General features: G+C 43.6%; 1 protein-coding gene across 2 annotated transcripts; it reads right to left on the bottom strand.

The window, feature by feature from the left end:
• Positions 1-2,037: 2,037 nt before the first annotated feature.
• On the bottom strand, positions 2,038-18,162 carry LOC115198173 (macrophage-capping protein). 2 transcript variants are annotated; one of them, XM_029759925.1, is made up of 9 exons: positions 18,021-18,162; positions 10,767-10,960; positions 7,110-7,264; positions 6,490-6,651; positions 4,260-4,409; positions 3,567-3,653; positions 3,211-3,343; positions 2,906-2,997; positions 2,038-2,593 (listed from the first exon to the last, which is right to left on the bottom strand). In XM_029759925.1, exons 2-9 carry the CDS (start codon positions 10,957-10,959, stop codon positions 2,528-2,530), a joined length of 1,038 nt encoding a protein of 345 aa, XP_029615785.1. In that variant the 5' UTR covers position 10,960; positions 18,021-18,162; the 3' UTR covers positions 2,038-2,527. The 2 variants fall into 2 exon arrangements, with proteins under 2 accessions (XP_029615785.1, XP_029615784.1); XM_029759924.1 differs by lacking the exon at positions 18,021-18,162 and adding an exon at positions 15,253-15,579.
• Positions 18,163-18,292: the final 130 nt, after the last annotated feature.

Below are 18,292 nucleotides of genomic sequence, written 5' to 3'. Positions count from 1 at the left end.
ATCTGAACTGCTAAATAATTGCCCTACTGTTACTAAGACCAATAGGCAAGAGGGAGCATACATTTTAAATCATATGGATCACAGTTGAGAATTTGCTTTGGCTCTTCGCATCATACTGACCAATCATCACACAACTGAATATTTCACTGTTGCCAGGCAAAGTGTCAGGAATGGCCCAGAAATTGATCAAGGTCTTGTGGATATGTTTTCATAAGTGAAAATTGTCTCTGTGTGTGTGCGCACATAGCCGTGGGAAGGACTATGAAAGGCACTACTTTGTGAAGAAAAAATAAATACAATTCTTTTTTTTTTTTTTAAATACGATTTTTCAGGGGGGGCTGCAGCAGCGTCAGCATCTGCAGGCGGCTGTGTGTGTGTGTGTGAGATCTATCCATCTGAGAGACCGGGAGTGCGTTGAGTGTTGGTCGCTCATACGTCAATGGAATAATTATTAGCCTAATAATCGCCAGAGTCCAATGTTCCAACTGAGACCAACAGTCACCTCCACTTCAGGAGAAACACCCAGTCCCCAGTGAAAGACAGTCATTCAGAAAGTATTCACACCCCTGTAGTTTCCACATGTTGCTGTGTTACAGCCTGAATTTTAAAATTGATTAAAGTTAAATTGGGTCTCATTGACCAACACAAAATACACCATAATGTCAAAGTGGAATTTTGTTTGTAGAAAATGTTAAACTAATAAAAAAAAAATGAAACGCTGAAATGTCTTGAGTTAAACACCTTTCTTATGGCAAGCCTAAATAAGTTCACAAGTAAATATGTGCTTAACAAATCACATAAGTTGCATGGACTCATTGTGTTCAATAGTGGTTAATATGATTTTTGAATGACTACCCCATCTCTGTAGCCCACACATACAGGTAATTGTAAGGTCCCTTAATCGAGTCATGAATTTCAAGCGCAGATTCAACCACAAAGACCAGGGAGTGAAAATGAAGCCTGCACAGAATAAAAATATTCCAAAACATGCATCCTGTTTGCAACAAGGCACTAAAGTAATACTGCAAAAATTGTGGCAAAGAAATTGGCGGAATACAAAGCGTTATGTTTGGGGAAAACCCAACACATCACTGATTACTATTTATTTTCAAGCATAGTGGTGGATGCATCGCGTTATGGGTATGCTTGTCATCGGCAAGGACGAGTTTTATTTTTTTACATTTTTTTGGGGGGGGCGTGTAATACAGCTAAGGACACACAAAACCTGGTTCAGTCTTCTTTCCAACAGGGAGATTCACCTTTCACCCGTGTGGCTCAGTTGGTAGAGCATGTATCCGATCACTACTGTAAGTTGCTCTGGGTAAGTGTGCCTGCTAAATCACAAGATTAAAATCAGGAAAATAATGTAAAACACATCAGTTGCTTACCAAGACTTCATTGAATGTTCCTGAGTGGCCTAGTTACAATTTTGGCTTGAAAATGGCTTTCTAGCAATGGTCAACTTCAGAGCTTGAATAATTTAAAAAAAAAAAAAAAAGCTATCCAGGTGGGGCAGTATTTTGTGTAGATCGTTGACCAAAAATTACAATTAAATCCTACTTTTTTCCCCTCCACATTCTGTAGTGTTACAGTCAAGGGTGTGATTACTTTCTGAAGGCAATGTGGATACACAGCTTTAGCCTGTTAATGTCATATCTTTGACAACCCCAACAGTAGCTCCTGGCGGTTAACGTTTTACAGAAGGTTAAACTGTTGAGTCCACTGGTAGTTCCCTCAGGTGTAGGCGGGGTTAACTTGTTAAGTGTTTATCCAGGGAACGATGGGAAGAGGTGTAACAACCGAAGCAATGTCATCTCACCAGGTGAAAAACATTGATTATTTCAGTAATGATAACAAGCAGGAGAGAATTGACACAAGTAATTACAACTTAGTCATTGTCTGTCCCAAATGGTACCCTATTCCTTTTTAGTGCACTACTGCCCTATGGGCCCTGGTCTAAAGTAGTGCACTATATAGGGTGCCGTTTGGGACACAGTCATGCCATAAAGTTGTCAGGAACCAAAGCCACACACTGTACGTGTTTCAGTTTCTATTTATTTTCAGAATCTGTAGCCTACTACATGTTCTAGTAGAATATGTCCTGTTGCTCTTAAACAAATGTAAAAAAAGTAAAAAAAGAAAGACTAAACCAAACAAATTCAACTTACAGGATTTGTGGAATGTCATCTTGGCTTTAAATGAGACTAGTAACAGTAACCAGTGAGTAGACGTTTTCCTTCCCAGTCAGAACCAGAACTAGTGACTTAGGGTTCCATTTGGTGTGACAAACGCTCATGATTGAGTTTATTTGACCTATGCCTGACTAAAGAATTGTTTTCTATGAGTATAGTACCTTACAAATATATACATACAAGTAACCGCATAAAAAAAAGATATGTTTGTGAATTTGAGATGCTGTCACTCCTGATAAGACTTTAAAACATTGAGATCTTTTATTTTCCAGGTTGCAATTTCATAATATTTTACGAGGGCGTCATTGAGACCCTTTTCTGATAGCCATTGTAGTTCAGTTCCAGTTTTTGAAGAACTGCTTGAAGATGATCGTCTCCCTCCCTTGTGGTAGTATCTCCACCTGTAAGAGAGTACAGAGATTTGACTACCCGGTTATGACCGCATCTACTGCGTCATACACAAACAACCCCATTGTACATGCATAAAACATTTATGATACTGGGTTCATGACCTGCTAGTTAGTGGTTACACAACACAATGGACATTGCAGTGTGACAATGTTTGACTAAATGGAATTCAAAATGCGCAAAATTATACTGTTTTCAGGTATAACAAAATCATAATGCTATCATTTGCTGACGTTATGTTGCTGGGTGGACAATGAGGAAATAATGTCTGGGTTTTGCCATTTGTGAGCTCATGCTTGACTCACCTGTGTTTTCATCCTGGGGTAGTTCATCTGTTGGATGAAGTTATCCGCCATTTTTAGGGCCTCCCTCTTCTCCTCGGCATTTGCTCCCATACCTGTCAATCAGTGGGATAATGGTCTCACCATGTTTTACCTCAGTCTGACCCATAGAGGTCTCAGTAAGGTCTAGACACCATAATGTATATTCACTTTATTCAATACAAACCCTGATTAAATTAGTATTTCATTAGACATTGGATATCTAAGACATTCCAGGGATACATTTCACAGAGCAGAAATGTTAGTCGAGGTTCAGGTGCTTTCCTCACCTTTCCAAACGAAGATCTTTCCGTTGGCCCCGTTATCCAAAATAAAGCAGTCATCGCGCACCAGAAGGTCCTTGGCAAATGGGCTCTTTTCCGAGACTTTGGTCAGTTTCATCTGACCTGTCGCATCGGACACCTGTGGAAGACAGCAACACAGGCCATGACTTTTAGTTCATTTGCGAACTAGTTTGCCCCAAAAGTCTTGTTTATCATGGGAAAAAAATGATCTCCAAAGTATAGTTGTGCAGTCTAGAATCCAAATTCTGTTATTGGGGTGAACTATCCAACAGTAATGATGTGATGCAATAGAACAGTTCTGGAGAGAACTGTTTACCAATGGAATTGTAATGTCCAGCTACCTTGTAGAGGGAGGCGGAGTTGGAGACGTCTGCTCGACTGTCCTCCTCTGGAGTGCTCTCTGCCAGCTCTCGCATTGGTCCCAGCACCTGTCAATCACAGGGCAGAGTGGAACATGGATTGTGGTGAGGTTTCTATAAGTGGAGGATGCTGAGGGGAGGATGGCTCAAAATAAAATGGCTGGAATGGTAAACAAATTAAAACCATGTTTTTGATACCATTCACTCCATACTCCCCTCTGCAGGCTCCACTGGTTTGTATATATATATATATATATATTTTTTTTTTTAAATTAGCTCCTCAAAAATCATATCAGCAACCTCAGTCCACAAAACAAAGTGTAAGGAGACTAGTCAGTTAACAAAATTGAAGAAATTGTTGCATGACTAACTATCAAGCCATTACCTTCCTATACTCTATTTTAAAGTCTCTAAATATGCTTAGACATTACAGGATTGACAAGTCTCAAGCTCACAGGTTGTTGGCACCTTCATTGGGGAGGAGTCTCATGGTAAAGGATGGCGCGGAATGGTATCAAATAGATCACACACACACTGTAGCTTGCATGCGTTTGCCATTCCAGTCGCTTCTTTCGCCCATTATTACATGCCGTCCTCCCCTCAGAAGACTCCTGTGCATTAGGTCTGACTGTTTTCGTTTGCTTTGGGAGTAAAGGACTAAGTCGGTAATTTTACCTTGAGCATCTCCGGCGTCTCCTCCCCCTCATTGATGTCAGTGATGAGTGCTTTGCCATGTCTCTCAGTGTCACGGATCAGACTAGCGATCTCACGCGACTTCTGCTTCTCAAACATGTTGGCCTGCGAGCCGATCCAGGAAAATATGGTCTAAAGACAGACGTTTCTTTTATTGTCTCATCATTGTCTCAAGTGAATATACAGTGCATTCAGAAAGCATTCCGAACCCTTGACTTTTACCACATTAAGTAACTACAGCCTTATTCTAAAATTGATTAAACACATTGTCATTATGGGGTATTGTGTGTAGCTTGAGGGAAAAACAAAGTGAACAGCTTTAGAAAATGTATACATTAAAAACAGAAATACCTTATTTACATAATTATTCAGACACTACTATGAGACTCAAAATTGAGCTCAGCTGCATCCTGTTTCCATTGATCATCCTTGAGATGTTTTTACAACTTGATTGGAGTCCACCTGTGGTAAATTCAATTGACTGGACATGATTTGGAAAGGCACACACCTGTCTATATAAGGTCCCCCAGTTGACAGTGCATGTCAGAGCAAAAACCAAGCCATGAGGTGGAATGAATTGTCCGTAGAGCGCCGATACAGAATTGTGTCGAGGAACAGATCTGGGGAAGGGTACCAAAAAAAAAAATTCTGCAGCATTCGAGTCCAGTGTTTTTGGGGACTTTCATTCTTAAATGAATTAGTTTAGAACCGCCAAGACTCTTCTTAGAGCTGGCCGCCTGGCCAAATTGAGCAATCGGGGGGAAAGGGCCTTGTCTAATGAAATACTAATTTAAAATCAGGGTTTGTATTGAATAAAGTGAATATACATTATGGTGTCTAGACCTTACTGAGACCTCTATGGGTCAGACTGAGGTAAGAACATTATCCCACTGATTGACAGGTATGGGAGCAAATGCGGAGGAGAAGAGGGAGGCCCTAAAACGCCGGATAACTTCATCCAACAGATGAACTACCCCAGGATGAAGACACAGGTGAGTCAAGCATGAGCTCACAAATGGCAAAAACAGACATTATTTCCTCATTGTCCACCCATTAAGTCCACCCAGCAACATAATATCAGCCAATGATGGCATCATGATTTTATTATACCTGAAAACAGTATAATTTGCACTAGAGATCCTCTGTGTAGATGGGAGAACCTTCCAGAAGGACAACCATCTCTGCAGCACTCCACCAATCAGGCCTTTATGGTAGAGTGGCCAGACGGAGCCACTCAGTAAAAAGCACATGACAGCCCACATGAAATTGACCAAAAAGCACCTAAAGGACTTTCAGACCATGAGAAACAAGATTCTCTGGTCTGATGAAAGCAAGCTTGAACTCTTTGGCCTGAATGCCAAGCGTCATGTCTGGAGGAAACCTGGCACCATCCCTACAGTGAAGCATGGTGGCAGAATCATGCTGTGGGGATGTTTTTCAGCGGCTGGGACACTAGTCAGGATCGAGGGAAAGATGAATGGAGCAAAGTACAGAGATCCTTGATGAAGTCCTGAGTGCTCTGGAGCAGGTTCTCAGAATGGGCGAAGGTTCACCGTCCAACAGGACAACAACCCTAAGCACACAGCCAAGACAACGCAGGAGTGGCTTCGGGACAAGTCTCTGAATATCCTTGAGTGGCCCAGCCAGAGTCCGGACTTGAACCCGATCGAACATCTCTGGAGAGACCTGAACACAGCTGTGCAGCGACGCTCCCCATCCAACCTGACAGAGCTTGAGAGGATCTGCAGAGAAAAATGGGAGAAACTCCCCAAATACAGGTGTGCCAAGCATATAGTGTCATACCCAAGAAGACAAGAGGCTGTAATCGCTGCCAAAAGTACTTCAACACAGTACTGAGTAAAGACATCTGAATACTTATGTAAAAGTAACATAAAAAAAAAAAAAATGCAAATAATTCTAAACCCATTTTTGCTTTGTCATTATGGGATATTGGGTTGAGGGGATATTGAGGAAAAAACAAAAACTTTAATCCATTTTAGAATAAGGCTGTAACAAAATTTGGAAAAAGTCATGGTCTGAATACTTCCCAAATGCACAGTACGATTTAGTAGGCCTATTTTACTGATCACTAATTAAGGAATGTGCCATTCAAGGCAACAATGTAATATAGTTGTCTAAGCCCCCACTGCTAAGAGCCTCCCGCAGGGAATTGGTAACATGCACTCTCACCTCCCTCCCTCCCCCCGCTCACCTCGCCCAGGTCCAGGATAAAACAGTCTCCCTTGTTGAAGTTCTCCCAGCTCAGCTCCACCTCCTTGGCACGGATGTTTCGCTTCCCTTTGATCTGGTACAGCCTGTGAACCGGCCCCGACCCGCCCTGGGGCCGCCTGAAGCCAGACTCCACACCACCCTCCTACACGTGTGTTTGAGGGAGAGAGTGAATAAAAGGAAAAAAGGTAACAATATGAATGTTTGTTAGATTCTCAACATCTGTATCTAACCAGGAAGTCTAAGGATTTTACTAGCTATGGCTTCAACGAGAGAGATGTGGAATGATATGACAAATCAGCAGCATGTGATGAGGTCATGAAAAGTAGTGCTTGTAAAGTCATGTCATGAATCATGGATTTGAAAAAAAAAAAAAAAAAAAAAAAACATTCCAGCAGTAGAGGACTCAATCCTAACACTTCAGACACACATCCATGACTCAGACGGTCCAAATCTAATGTGGGGAAACATGGATTACAGAAAATCACACATTGATGTCCAAGAGAAACAAAAGTTTCCACAAAGTCCAATGCAAGTACATTTCTTAAACAGATGGGCCCTGTGTTGTCAGTAAGTATGAACCAGGACTATTCTCCTGCTCACCTTATAGCTGACCCCCCTGGGGAAGAGTTTCATAAACTCCGGAGACTCGTAGCCCTGGACCTGCCGGTGCTGGATGGGGTCACCACCCAGGAAGCTGTCCAGCTGGGTGGCCAGCATGGCACACGCCACCTGCTCATCGCGAGATGACTTCTCACCTGGAGGGGAAGGAAGAGAGGGGTGAGGGACACACAGCGGGGAGTAGGGGTGTGGTGAGGGACACACAGCGGGGAGTAGGGGTGTGGTGAGGGACACACAGCGGGGAGTAGGGGTGTGGTGAGGGACACACAGCGGGGAGTAGGGGTGTGGTGAGGGACACACAAGGGGGAAGTAGGGGTGTGGTGAGGGACACACAAGGGGGAAGTAGGGGTGTGGTGAGGGACACACAGCGGGGAGTAGGGGTGTGGTGAGGGACACACAGCGGGGAGTAGGGGTGTGGTGAGGGACACACAGCGGGGAGTAGGGGTGTGGTGACGGACACATAGCAGAGGGAGAATGAAAGGAGTGGTGGTTTGTGGAAGGGAGAAACAGGAGAGTTAAAGAGTCAGGAGGTGAAGGGAGAGAGGAATCCTGCCTACATAACAGAATTGAAAAAGGAGGACAGAAAAGGAGAAGGTACATACATAAACCGAATGAGTGAGCTACAGGTAAATAATATATACTATGTTATTATATTCTGTACTTATCATAATGTGATCTTGCAGACATTCAGCTTTGATCAAACTTTATTAAGCGAGTAGCCTAGAGCAGAGCACGTGCGTTAGAGAATCCCGCCCATGCGCAGAAACATCCGGACCTTTAGCCCCCAGGTCCAGAAAAGTGGACCACAATAAAGGCCATATAGGGGTCGGGCCGGGGTCATGTGAAAGGTGGGTGTAGGGGTCACAGAGGACAGGGTAGAGGGGGGGCTTTTAGAGAGGAGCACTAACAATCAGCTTAGTGTTACTCAAGCACCAGATACATGCTGTAAACAGCCACATTTGAGTAGTAAAAGTAAAAAAAAAAAAAATGTATGAGCGCACACACACACACACACACACAACCCTTCTTCCTATGGGAGCTCTTCTTTAATCCACCCCTTCTACCATCATCCTTCCATCTGTCAGTCTTAGTCTCATCCCTCACATAAATCGTTGGGTCAGTGTCATGACCATTAGCACGCAGGTTATTCGCTTGTCAACCACACAGAGGTTAATCTTTCCGATTTGGTCCTGCCGTACATACCTACACATACGCTACGGTCACAAGACGCAGGTCTCCTTGTTGTCCCTAGAATTTCTAAGCAAACGGCTGGAGGTAGGGCTTTCTCCTATAGAGCTCCATTTTTATGGAATGGTCTGCCTACCCATGTGAGAGACGCAGACTCAGTCTCAACCTTTAAGTCTTTACTGAAGACTTATCTCTTTAGTAGGTCCTATGATTAAGTATAGTCTGGCCCAGGAGTGTGAAGGTGAACGGAAAGGCACTGGAGCAATGAACCACCCTTGCTGTCTCTGCCTTGCCGGTTCCCCTCTTTCCACTGAGATTCTCTGCCTCTAACCCTATTACAGGGGCTGAGTCACTGGCTTACTGGTGTTCTTCCATGCCGTCCATGGGAGGGGTGCGTCACTTGAGTGGGTTGAGTCACTGACGTGGTCTTCCTGTCTGGGTTGGCGCCCCCCCCTTGGGTTGTGCCGTGGTGGAGATTTTTGTGGGCTATACTCGGCCTTGTCTTAGGACGGTAAGTTGGTGGTTGGAGACATCCCTCTAGTGGTGTGGGGGCTGTGCTTTGGCAAAGTGGGTGGGGTTATATCCTGCCTGTTTGGCCCTGTCCCGGGGTATCATCGGATGGGGCCACAGTGTCTTCTGATCCCTCCTGTCTCAGCCTCCAGTATTTATGCTGCAGTAGTTTGTGTCGGGGGGCTAGGGTCAGTCTGTTACATCTGGAGTATTTCTCGTCTTATCCGGTGTCCTGTGTGAATTTAAATATGCTCTCTCTAATTCTCTCGGAGGACCTGAGCCCTAGGACCATGCCTCAGGACTACCTGGCATGATGACTCCTTGCTGTCCCCAGTCCACCTGGCCGTGCTGCTGCTCCAGTTTCAACTGTTCTGCCTGCAGCTATGGAACCCTGACCTGTTCACCGGACGTGCTCGTTGCACCCTCGACAACTACTATGATTATTATTATTTGACCATGCTGGTCATTTATGAACATTTTAACATCTTGACCATGTTCTGTTATAATATCCACCCGGCACAGCCAGAAGAGGACTGGCCACCCCTCATAGCCTGGTTCCTCTAGGTTTCTTCCTAGGTTTTTGGCCTTTCTAGGGAGTTTTTCCTAGCCACCGTGCTTCTTTCACATGCATTGCTTACTGTTTGGGGTTTTAGGCTGGGTTTCTGTACAGCACTTTGAGATATCAGCTGATGTACGAAGGGCTATATAAATAAATTTGATTTGGTTGGCTAGTACATTACCAAAAGTATGTAGACACCTGCTCGTCGGACCCCTCACGCCAAAATCATGGGCATTAATGTAGATCGCATGGCTGTGTGCTCGATTTTACACATCTGTCAGCAACAGGTGTGGCTGAAATAGCCGAATCCACTTATTTGAAGGGGTGTCCACCTACTTTTGGCCATGTAGTGTAGTTTGGATTTACAGAGCAATAATGGATACAAGCTTACACTCTAGGCAAATTATTTTCTAACTAGAACCTAAAAGGATTCTTTGCCTGTTCCCATAGGAAAACCCTTTGACGAACCCTTTTGGTTCCAAGTAGAACTGTTTTGAACAGTTGAACAGAATCCAAAACGGTTTTACTTGGAACCAAAACATTTCTTTCCCCTCGTAATATTCAAATCGGTAGTTAGTCTTGTCCGTGCGGGAGTTGCAGCGATGGGTCTCGGGAGAGAAGGTCGAGATCCATGCATCCCCCGAAACACGACCCTGCCTAGCTGCACTGCTTCTTGACACACTGCTAGCTTAACCCGAAAGCCAGCCGCACCAATTTGTTGGAGGAAACACTGTACAACTTGCGACCGGTGCGAGCGTGCATGCTTGGGTCTGTAGTGACGCCTCAAGCACTGCGATGCAGTGCCTTAGACCGCTGCACCAATCAGGACCCAAAGGATTTTACCTGTGGGGACAGCCAAAGAAGTCTTGAAACCTTTTTTTAAGAGTGTAGGAAACACCATCCATAAATGATAATTAAAGACTCTTATCCCAAGAGACAGAGTTTTCCATTCCACTCATGTACACAGAGATCCCTGTCCTCCCCATCCTCCATGATGACCCCAACTCACCCATTTAATAACAGATCGAGGAGTAGCACCCAAAGGCTCCTATAGCCGTTTCTATTGAAGTTCTGGCAAATATCAGTATGGATCAAAACATTGTCTTGTACTTCCATAAAGGTAAATGGTGGAGCATTCTAGTACAAAGTTCTACAGCTTTTTATGCACAATGCCTTAGTGGGGCAAAGAGTCACGTGGCCATGATAAACTATCAGGGAAGGAGTGAGGATCTAGGATCAGTTGCCTTTTAGATCATAATGAATTAGACAGGGGAACCTGATCCTAAATCAGTACTCCTACTCTGTCAATTCAGACCCTGGTCAAGTAAAACTCTTGACCCTACTTTTGACACATAACATGCATCCATTTTCCTTCATCTCACCTATCCACATGTGTAGGTCGGCCCCCTGGTCCCCCCTGTGCTCCAACACCAGGTAGGAGTCGCCGTTGAAGAAGGCTCCAACCTCAGCTTGCTTCAGCAGCACCGCCTTCATCTTCTCCACCCGCCACACCTTCAGCCCCGGCTCCTGCGTCTCTGGCCCAAACTGTCCGGGTGCTGCCATGTTGGGGAACATTCTGTACGGGGAGAGGAGAGAGTGGGTCAGTGGAGGCTGGATGGAGGAGTATGGGGAGGGGGGCTGCCTGGAAAGTGAGCATTCTGCACTGGGTAGAGGGAGATGGGAGAGCAGGTCAGGGAAGGATAAACAAATGGTAATTTGGGGAGGGAAGAGCTGGAAGAGCAAGGGTGTAAGTCAAATCAAATTTTATTGGTCACATACACATGGTTAGCAGATGTTATTGCGAAATGTATATGCTTCTAGATCCGACAGTATCTAACAATTTTCAAAACAAAACCTAACACACAATATATAAGTCTAAAATATATGGATGAGCAGTGAGAGCGGCTAAGATGCAATAGATAGTAGTGTTTTATTGTTTGGGTTGGGGATGTATTTTTTTGCTATGGAATGAGTGAGACAAATAGACATGGTGAGTCGTTGCCGCTAGAGGTGGCAGACAGTCAACTAAGGGAAAATTGCTTTTACTTGTCGTGGCAAGAATACTTATTTCCATATTGGGGTCCAGACAAGAAACACAGAAGGCGTCAGTGGAGGATTGGTGAGAACTCATAATCATGTCATGACATGAATAACCATTTCTGCAGGAACTCAGAAAATAAAAAAAGGTAGAAATGACTAGAAGAAAAGATCCCAAATGAGGGGTCAAGTTTTTATTTGACCTTTATTTAACCAGGTAGGCTAGTTGAGAACAAGTTCTCATTTACAACGGCGACCTGGCCAAGATAAAGCAAAGCGTCAAAGTTACAGACTGTACGCTTGTTTATTCCAACACAATAGAAAAAAAGAAAGTCTATTTACAGTGTGTGAAAGTTGCTTTATAAAAGACCATAAGGGTAGATCGGTTACATCATTGTTGTGTTATACAATACCATCGCAGGCATACCGACCCATAATGCACTAGTCATCCATTGTACAAAAGAGTGCGTCTATAGGGCAAGTCGTATCACGTCTCACATGCCGACACTGAAAACGAAGCATCTTCCCCTCTAGCTACAGTTGCCAAAGCCATATTATACTTTATTGATTTGTAGCAGGGCACGTTTAAGCATTCCTGATGTTACTCAGACAAATAAACAATCACTTATGATTCCTCCGACCCCCTCTGTTACAGGGAAGTAACATTGACAATCGGATTCAATAAATGAGTCATATTCAAAGATAAATCAATGTTGAGACATTTGATAAAGGCTATACTCAAGTCACCAAGCCTTACACGCCAATTTTGTCTATACTGAAAGTGCCCAGTGTTGCCAGGCATTTGTTTTTCTATGAAACAGAAGGCAGGTGGAATCATTTGAGAGACAGGTAGTATTGATGTTGTCCATTAGAAATCATTCAACCTGAATCACAGCACTAAGTTGATTGTTTCTATGGGATATCCTGTCATTTGTCTTCACTGTCAATACAGTCACCAACGCCAAACAAATAAGTGTAAGGTCCGGATGAGTTAATAAGTATGCAGGTTCTGCCTACTGTATTACACCTGTAGTAAGTGCACTGTTAGACGTTTGAAATGGAGTAGGCTATGGAAAACAGACCCACACACAAACGCCTTTAACGGGGATCACAATGAAATAAAGGTTTGAGATCCACCTGTACACACACACACACACACACACACACACACACACACACACACACACACACACACACACACACACAATGCAGACTGACATTTTAGTGTCCTATAAACTATTTAGAGCAAACAAAACTACAACATTCAGAGTTAGTACATTCTGGAAACCCTTTAGCCAGCTATGTGACACTCACCAAAGGGAACACCCAACTCACAGAATGTGGTGCTGCACTATAATTACACTGTAGGCAACCCCAACAGTAGGCGACCCCCAACAGTAGGCAACCCCCAACAGTAGGCAACCCCCAACAGTAGGCAACCCCCAACAGTAGGCAACCCCCAACAGTAGGTAACTAGCATGCAAAATGGGAGCCAGACTGGCAAAGACTTGTCATCGGTGGCAGGTAGCCTAGTGGTTAACGTTGTTGGGCTAGTAACGGAAAGGAGGCTGGTTCAAATCACCGAGCCAACTGTTGATGTCAAAGGCACTTCACCCTAATTTCTCCTGTTAGTCGCTCTGGATTAGAACGTCTGTTAAATGACGTACATTTATGCATTTCTAATAACAGCATAAAGGGAAATGGCCTGGGTAACCTTGAAAGAAGTCTGTCTGAAATGGAAACATTCTGTAAAATGTTCCCCCCAAAGAAATGAAAACGCTCTCAATTCATTTCAGTTTTGCACTCACAGGGGCCAGTGAAAAACCCAGTACTGATAAAGTTTGATTGGCACAACGACATATTGTGAGGCAAGATGATGGCTACAGGGAGTAGCTTGAGACAATAAAACTTCAAGCTGCACCTTAGTTAAAGCCTCACCCCCCATTGACAAAGAAGGTGGCCGTTTGATCAGCTTCTATGCAAACTGCAACTCTGACAACTCTCCCTCCAAACAATCACCCAGAGCTTAAATCTCCACTGTGTCTTTACCAATGGTTCTTAGTGAGAAAGATAGAGGTGCCAACAAGCTAAAGCCCTCCTCCCTATCCTCAATCTTTAAATGTATCCGGTTGAGCAATCTTTCACAACTGCATATTTCATCACAAGGCATTACATGCAGTTACCTGGTTCAGAACATATTTCATCACAAGGCATTACATGCACGGTTACCAGGTTCAGAACATATTTCATCACAAGGCATTACCTGCACGGTTACCAGGTTCAGAACATATTTCATCACAAGGCATTACCTGCACGGTTACCAGGTTCAGAACATATTTCATCACAAGGCATTACATGCACGGTTACCAGGTTCAGAACATATTTCATCACAAGGCATTACATGCACGGTTACCAGGTTCAGAACATATTTCATCACAAGGCATTACATGCACGGTTACCAGGTTCAGAACATATTTCATCACAAGGCATTACATGCACGGTTACCAGGTTCAGAACATATTTCATCACAAGGCATTACCTGCACGGTTACCAGGTTCAGAACATATTTCATCACAAGGCATTACATGCACGGTTACCAGGTTCAGAACATATTTCATCACAAGGCATTACATGCACGGTTACCAGGTTCAGAACATATTTCATCACAAGGCATTACATGCACGGTTACCAGGTTCAGAACTGCTTAAAGGAGACATCTCACTTGTGGCCAGACGGTGTTTCCTAGCCACTGTGCTTCTACATCTGCATTGAATGCTGTCTGGGGTTTCAGGCTCAGTTTTTGTATAAGCACTTTGTGACAACTGCTGATGTAAAAAGGGCTTTATAAATACATTTGATTTATTGATAGTATTTCAGTGCTGGTGAGCCACAGTGGTGTAAAGTGCTTTAGTAAAAAAAAGATTTAAAGTAATTTTTTGGGGCATCTGTACTTTACCACTTCATTCCTAAAGAAAAGAATGTACTTCTTACTCCAAGCGTTTCCCCTGACACCCAAAAGTACTCGTTACATTTGGAATGCTTAGTAGGACAGGAAAATAGTCAAATTCAAGCACTTATCAAGATAACAAATCCCTGGTCATCCCTACTGCCTCCGATCTGGCAGACTCACTAAGCACATATGTTTTGTTTGTAAATTATATCTGAGTGTTGGAGTGTGCCCCTGGCTATCAGGAAATAAAATAAAAATTGTGCCATTTCATACATAAGTATATTTTCACAATTGCATTTACTTTTGATACTGAAGTATTGTATATTTAAAACCAAATACTTTTACTAGGTGACTGTCACTTGAGTAATTCTCTTTACTTTCTCAGGTATTTTCCCCACATCACAGGATACCATAAGCACAACCCCTTTCCTTATTCTACTACAGCCGAGTCACTAAAACTATCATATTCACCTAAACCAATAAAATGTCTCTACATCACAGGTAAGGATGTAGGTATAAGGAAGTTCATGCACGTAGCAACAACCCAGTGAGAATAGAGCCTATCCTTCATGCGATCTATCAGCAAGGCCATTAGGCCCTCGTAAAAAACAGACGTGCCTAATTCCAAATAGCAAAACATATCAAATATATTGGCCAGCTCCAAATAAACAGAACAAAAACAAGCTGGTAAAAGTAACTAGTCAGAGAAAGATCGATGGACACAAAGATAGAAAAAGTAAATATTTGAACACACATGCTAGCCTATGTAGGACACAGCCGAGGGGACACCAACCAGGGCTGCAGGTGTCCGTCGGTAGGGTTTAGGGTTACAACGCGTAGACAGCGTGGTGAAGAGGAGGTTAAGACGAGAGAAACTTAACTGCATGATCCCCTCGGCTAACTCCGGCACCGCACCTGACTCCAGCTCCATTCTGCCCGGTGGCTGCTCGAGGGTTTGTGACTGAGTGGACAGAGGAGGCCTGGGCGAGGCAGAGTGGGTCGTTGCTCCTCAGCTGGCCTCGTTAGATTATATGAGGAAGGCAACGTGAGCCCGGAGAGTGATCTGAGCAGCCTTGGCAAGGGCGCCCTATGGGGGAAGAGTCGGGTTCCTGACAAACGCTAAACACCACGGTGACAATGATGACTGCTGGGCTGGCTCCTCCATCTTCCCTCTCCCCTCTTCAATGCTTAACCACTTTCCATTGGCCAGAGCAGGGTAATGAGAGAGGGGAAAAGAAGATGCGTCTTGACACTGACAGATGGCTAACTGGTGCAACAGGCAATTTGTACACAGCCCCTGACAAATCAACAAATGAGCACCCTCCTTTCCTCATCTCGTGTCTCTCATGTGCATTGATTGAACAGGACAGGACAGTATACTTGGGGTGTATTTACACAAGTCCAATTATGATATTTTTTCCACTAATTGGTCTTTTGACCAATCACATCAGATCTTTTTCAGAGCTGATCGGATTGGTCAAAGACCAATTAGTGTAAACACATCCTTAGTCTCCATTGCATCTCCCAACCAGATCGGTGATAAACAAAAATAAACAAGGGTACAAGCAAAGGAGACCATGTAAGATAATTGGGATGTAACCCAAGAGACAGGAACCTCCCAGCTAGCACATTTGGTTGCTTGGAAGTTGTGGGAACGTACATTTTTGGTTTCCCTTTATTTCTGGAAACAATGCCATGTTTCCTGACCGGTAAAACTGGATGTTTTTTAAATGTTCTGGGAATGGAAGTGAACATTTAGTTTGTTCTGGGAACATACATTTTTAGGTTGCAGGGAGGTTCTGAGAACATTTTGCTATGGTTTGCTGAAAGTTTTCCTGGGAGTTGTTATTAACGTTCTGAGAAGGTAATTAAATAAAGTTTTTAGAATGTTTCACTATGACTTTTAATAACACTGCTAGCTTAGTTGAACTGTTTTGAACTCCAAGCACTCGTAAGACACATAAATGCATTCATTTAGGCATTAATCATGCAAACACAATTCCTTTTTATTTTGGAATGGCATCAGTGGGATTCAAACCTATGATCTTCTGTTCTCTATCCATGGAATCAATCCACTGCACCACCAGGATAGAGCTAGCATGCCAGTTTTTTAAACTCATGCAAGCTGTTCATTTTAGTCTATTCTAACAGGCCCCGTTTCAAAGAAAAAACAGTCATTAAGATCAGGTGTGAACACACTTAACAAGACAGAGGATAGAGAGAGTTTTGTTGGTGCCGAGAACAGAATGTGTATGTTTTTAAATAACATCCATAGAACTTTCTTTGAACATTACTAATGTTTTCTTGTGTTTTTTTCTGGAAAGTTTTCTTAATGTTATGAGAACCTCTAGGAAACGTTATACTGAAGTACTGAAATTCTCACTTAAGAAAGATATGGTTCTTAGAACATTATGTGCTAGCTGCGTTTAGAACATTATGAGCTAGCTGGGTATCCTGTACCATTCCCAGAATATTGTGGGTAGTTTGTATGCAAAATAACCATAGGACAACCACGCTCTCACCAACATATGGTTCTCAGAACATTATGTGTTAGCTGGGCTGGGCATTTGGCTTCAGGTTAAAGAGAGAGACTCAGAGATAGGGTGCTGGGGTCACTGAGCCAATCAGATCATTCATGCGTTCTTAATCAGAGGGAGTGACAATACACAGACAGACAGAGGAAGATATGAGTGCAAATATAATTTTTTGCCTTTATTTAACTCGGCAAGTCGGTTAAGAATAAATTATTATTTACAATGACAGCCTACCGGGGAACAGTGGGTTAACTGCCTTGTTCAGGGGCAGAACGACAGATTTTTACCTTGTTAACTCAGGGATTCGATCCAGCAACCTCCAACACTCTAACCATTAAGCTACCTGCCGCCCCTGTAGTGTAGTGACTGTAGTGACGCCTCTTGCACTGAGATGCAGTGCCTAAGGCCGCTGCGCCACTCGGGAGCCCAATTTGCCAATTGACAGTGGGTGTGTGTGTGTGTGTGTGTGTGTGTGTGTGTGTGTGTGTGTGTGTGTGTGTGTGTGTGTGTGTGTGTGTATGTCTGCGTGCCAGTGGAGAACGCTGAGGAGAAAAACGGCTAATAATAATGTCCGGAACGGAGCACATGGAATGGAATCAAACACCTGGAAACCATGGAAACCATGTGTTTGATGTATCTGATACCATTCCACCTATTCCACTCCAGTCATTACCATGAGCCCGTCCTCCCCAATTAAGGCGCCACCAACCTCCTGTGGTGCGTGCTTGTGTGTGTGTGAAAGGTGTGTGTGTGTGAGGGAGATAGACAGGGATGAAATTCAAGGGAGAAATAATTACATTGAGATAACAAGTGATAAAGGAATACGTGCAGAGCAGAGTCCATAAACAATCTGTAAACAGAGAGAGAAACAGAGAGGAGAATGAAGAGATATCGACAGAGTATGGAGGGATGGAGGGTGTTAAAGTCAGGGGTGGAAAAGGGAGGTAAGTGAAGTGCGACTAGTTTCAGTGTTCCCTCAGATTCCTCAGCTAATTTGAAGAAAGAATGCAAGATGGATGCATCCTGTTTCAGGACAAGTTGGGGAGAAAAGAAAAAGACAAAGACAAGAAGTGAAATGTGAAGAAAAAAAGTAAAAGTTATTTCGTAGATCTTACCTTGTAACTTTAGTTGAGGAGGTAGTGGATTAGGACACGTCTGTGGAGAGAGAGAGAGGAAATGTAGTCATGCAAAGGGAACGTCTACACACACACACACACACACACACACACAACCACACATTCTTCCTGTCTCTGTCTCATGCAGTCATAGCCCAGCCCCCTGGTTTACAGAAAAAAGAAACTGCAGAAAAAGTAATGAGAGAGTGAGAGAGAGAAAAGCTAAGGAAGCAGAGTAAGAACAGGGTGTGAGAGTGTGGCGTTAGTGAGAC

The sequence above is a fragment of the Salmo trutta genome, chromosome 8, assembly GCF_901001165.1.
Source record: "Salmo trutta chromosome 8, fSalTru1.1, whole genome shotgun sequence".
NCBI classification, from domain to species: domain Eukaryota; kingdom Metazoa; phylum Chordata; class Actinopteri; order Salmoniformes; family Salmonidae; genus Salmo; species Salmo trutta.
Note: the sequence above shows the minus strand (reverse complement) of the source record. Positions and strands in the feature narration are given on the sequence as shown.

What these genes read in the sequence shown, in the direction of transcription:
- LOC115198173 (XM_029759924.1), bottom strand. Translation starts at nt 15,302, where the DNA reads ATGGAGCTGGAGTCAGGTGCGGTGCCGGAGTTAGCCGAGGGGATCATG. An exon ending in CGACCTACACATGTGGATAG is followed by an intron (nt 7,265 to 10,766) that starts GTGAGATGAAGG and finishes CTTCCCCTCCAG; the next exon opens with GTGAGAAGTCATCTCGCGAT. An exon ending in CCAGGGGGGTCAGCTATAAG is followed by an intron (nt 6,652 to 7,109) that starts GTGAGCAGGAGA and finishes ACACACGTGTAG; the next exon opens with GAGGGTGGTGTGGAGTCTGG.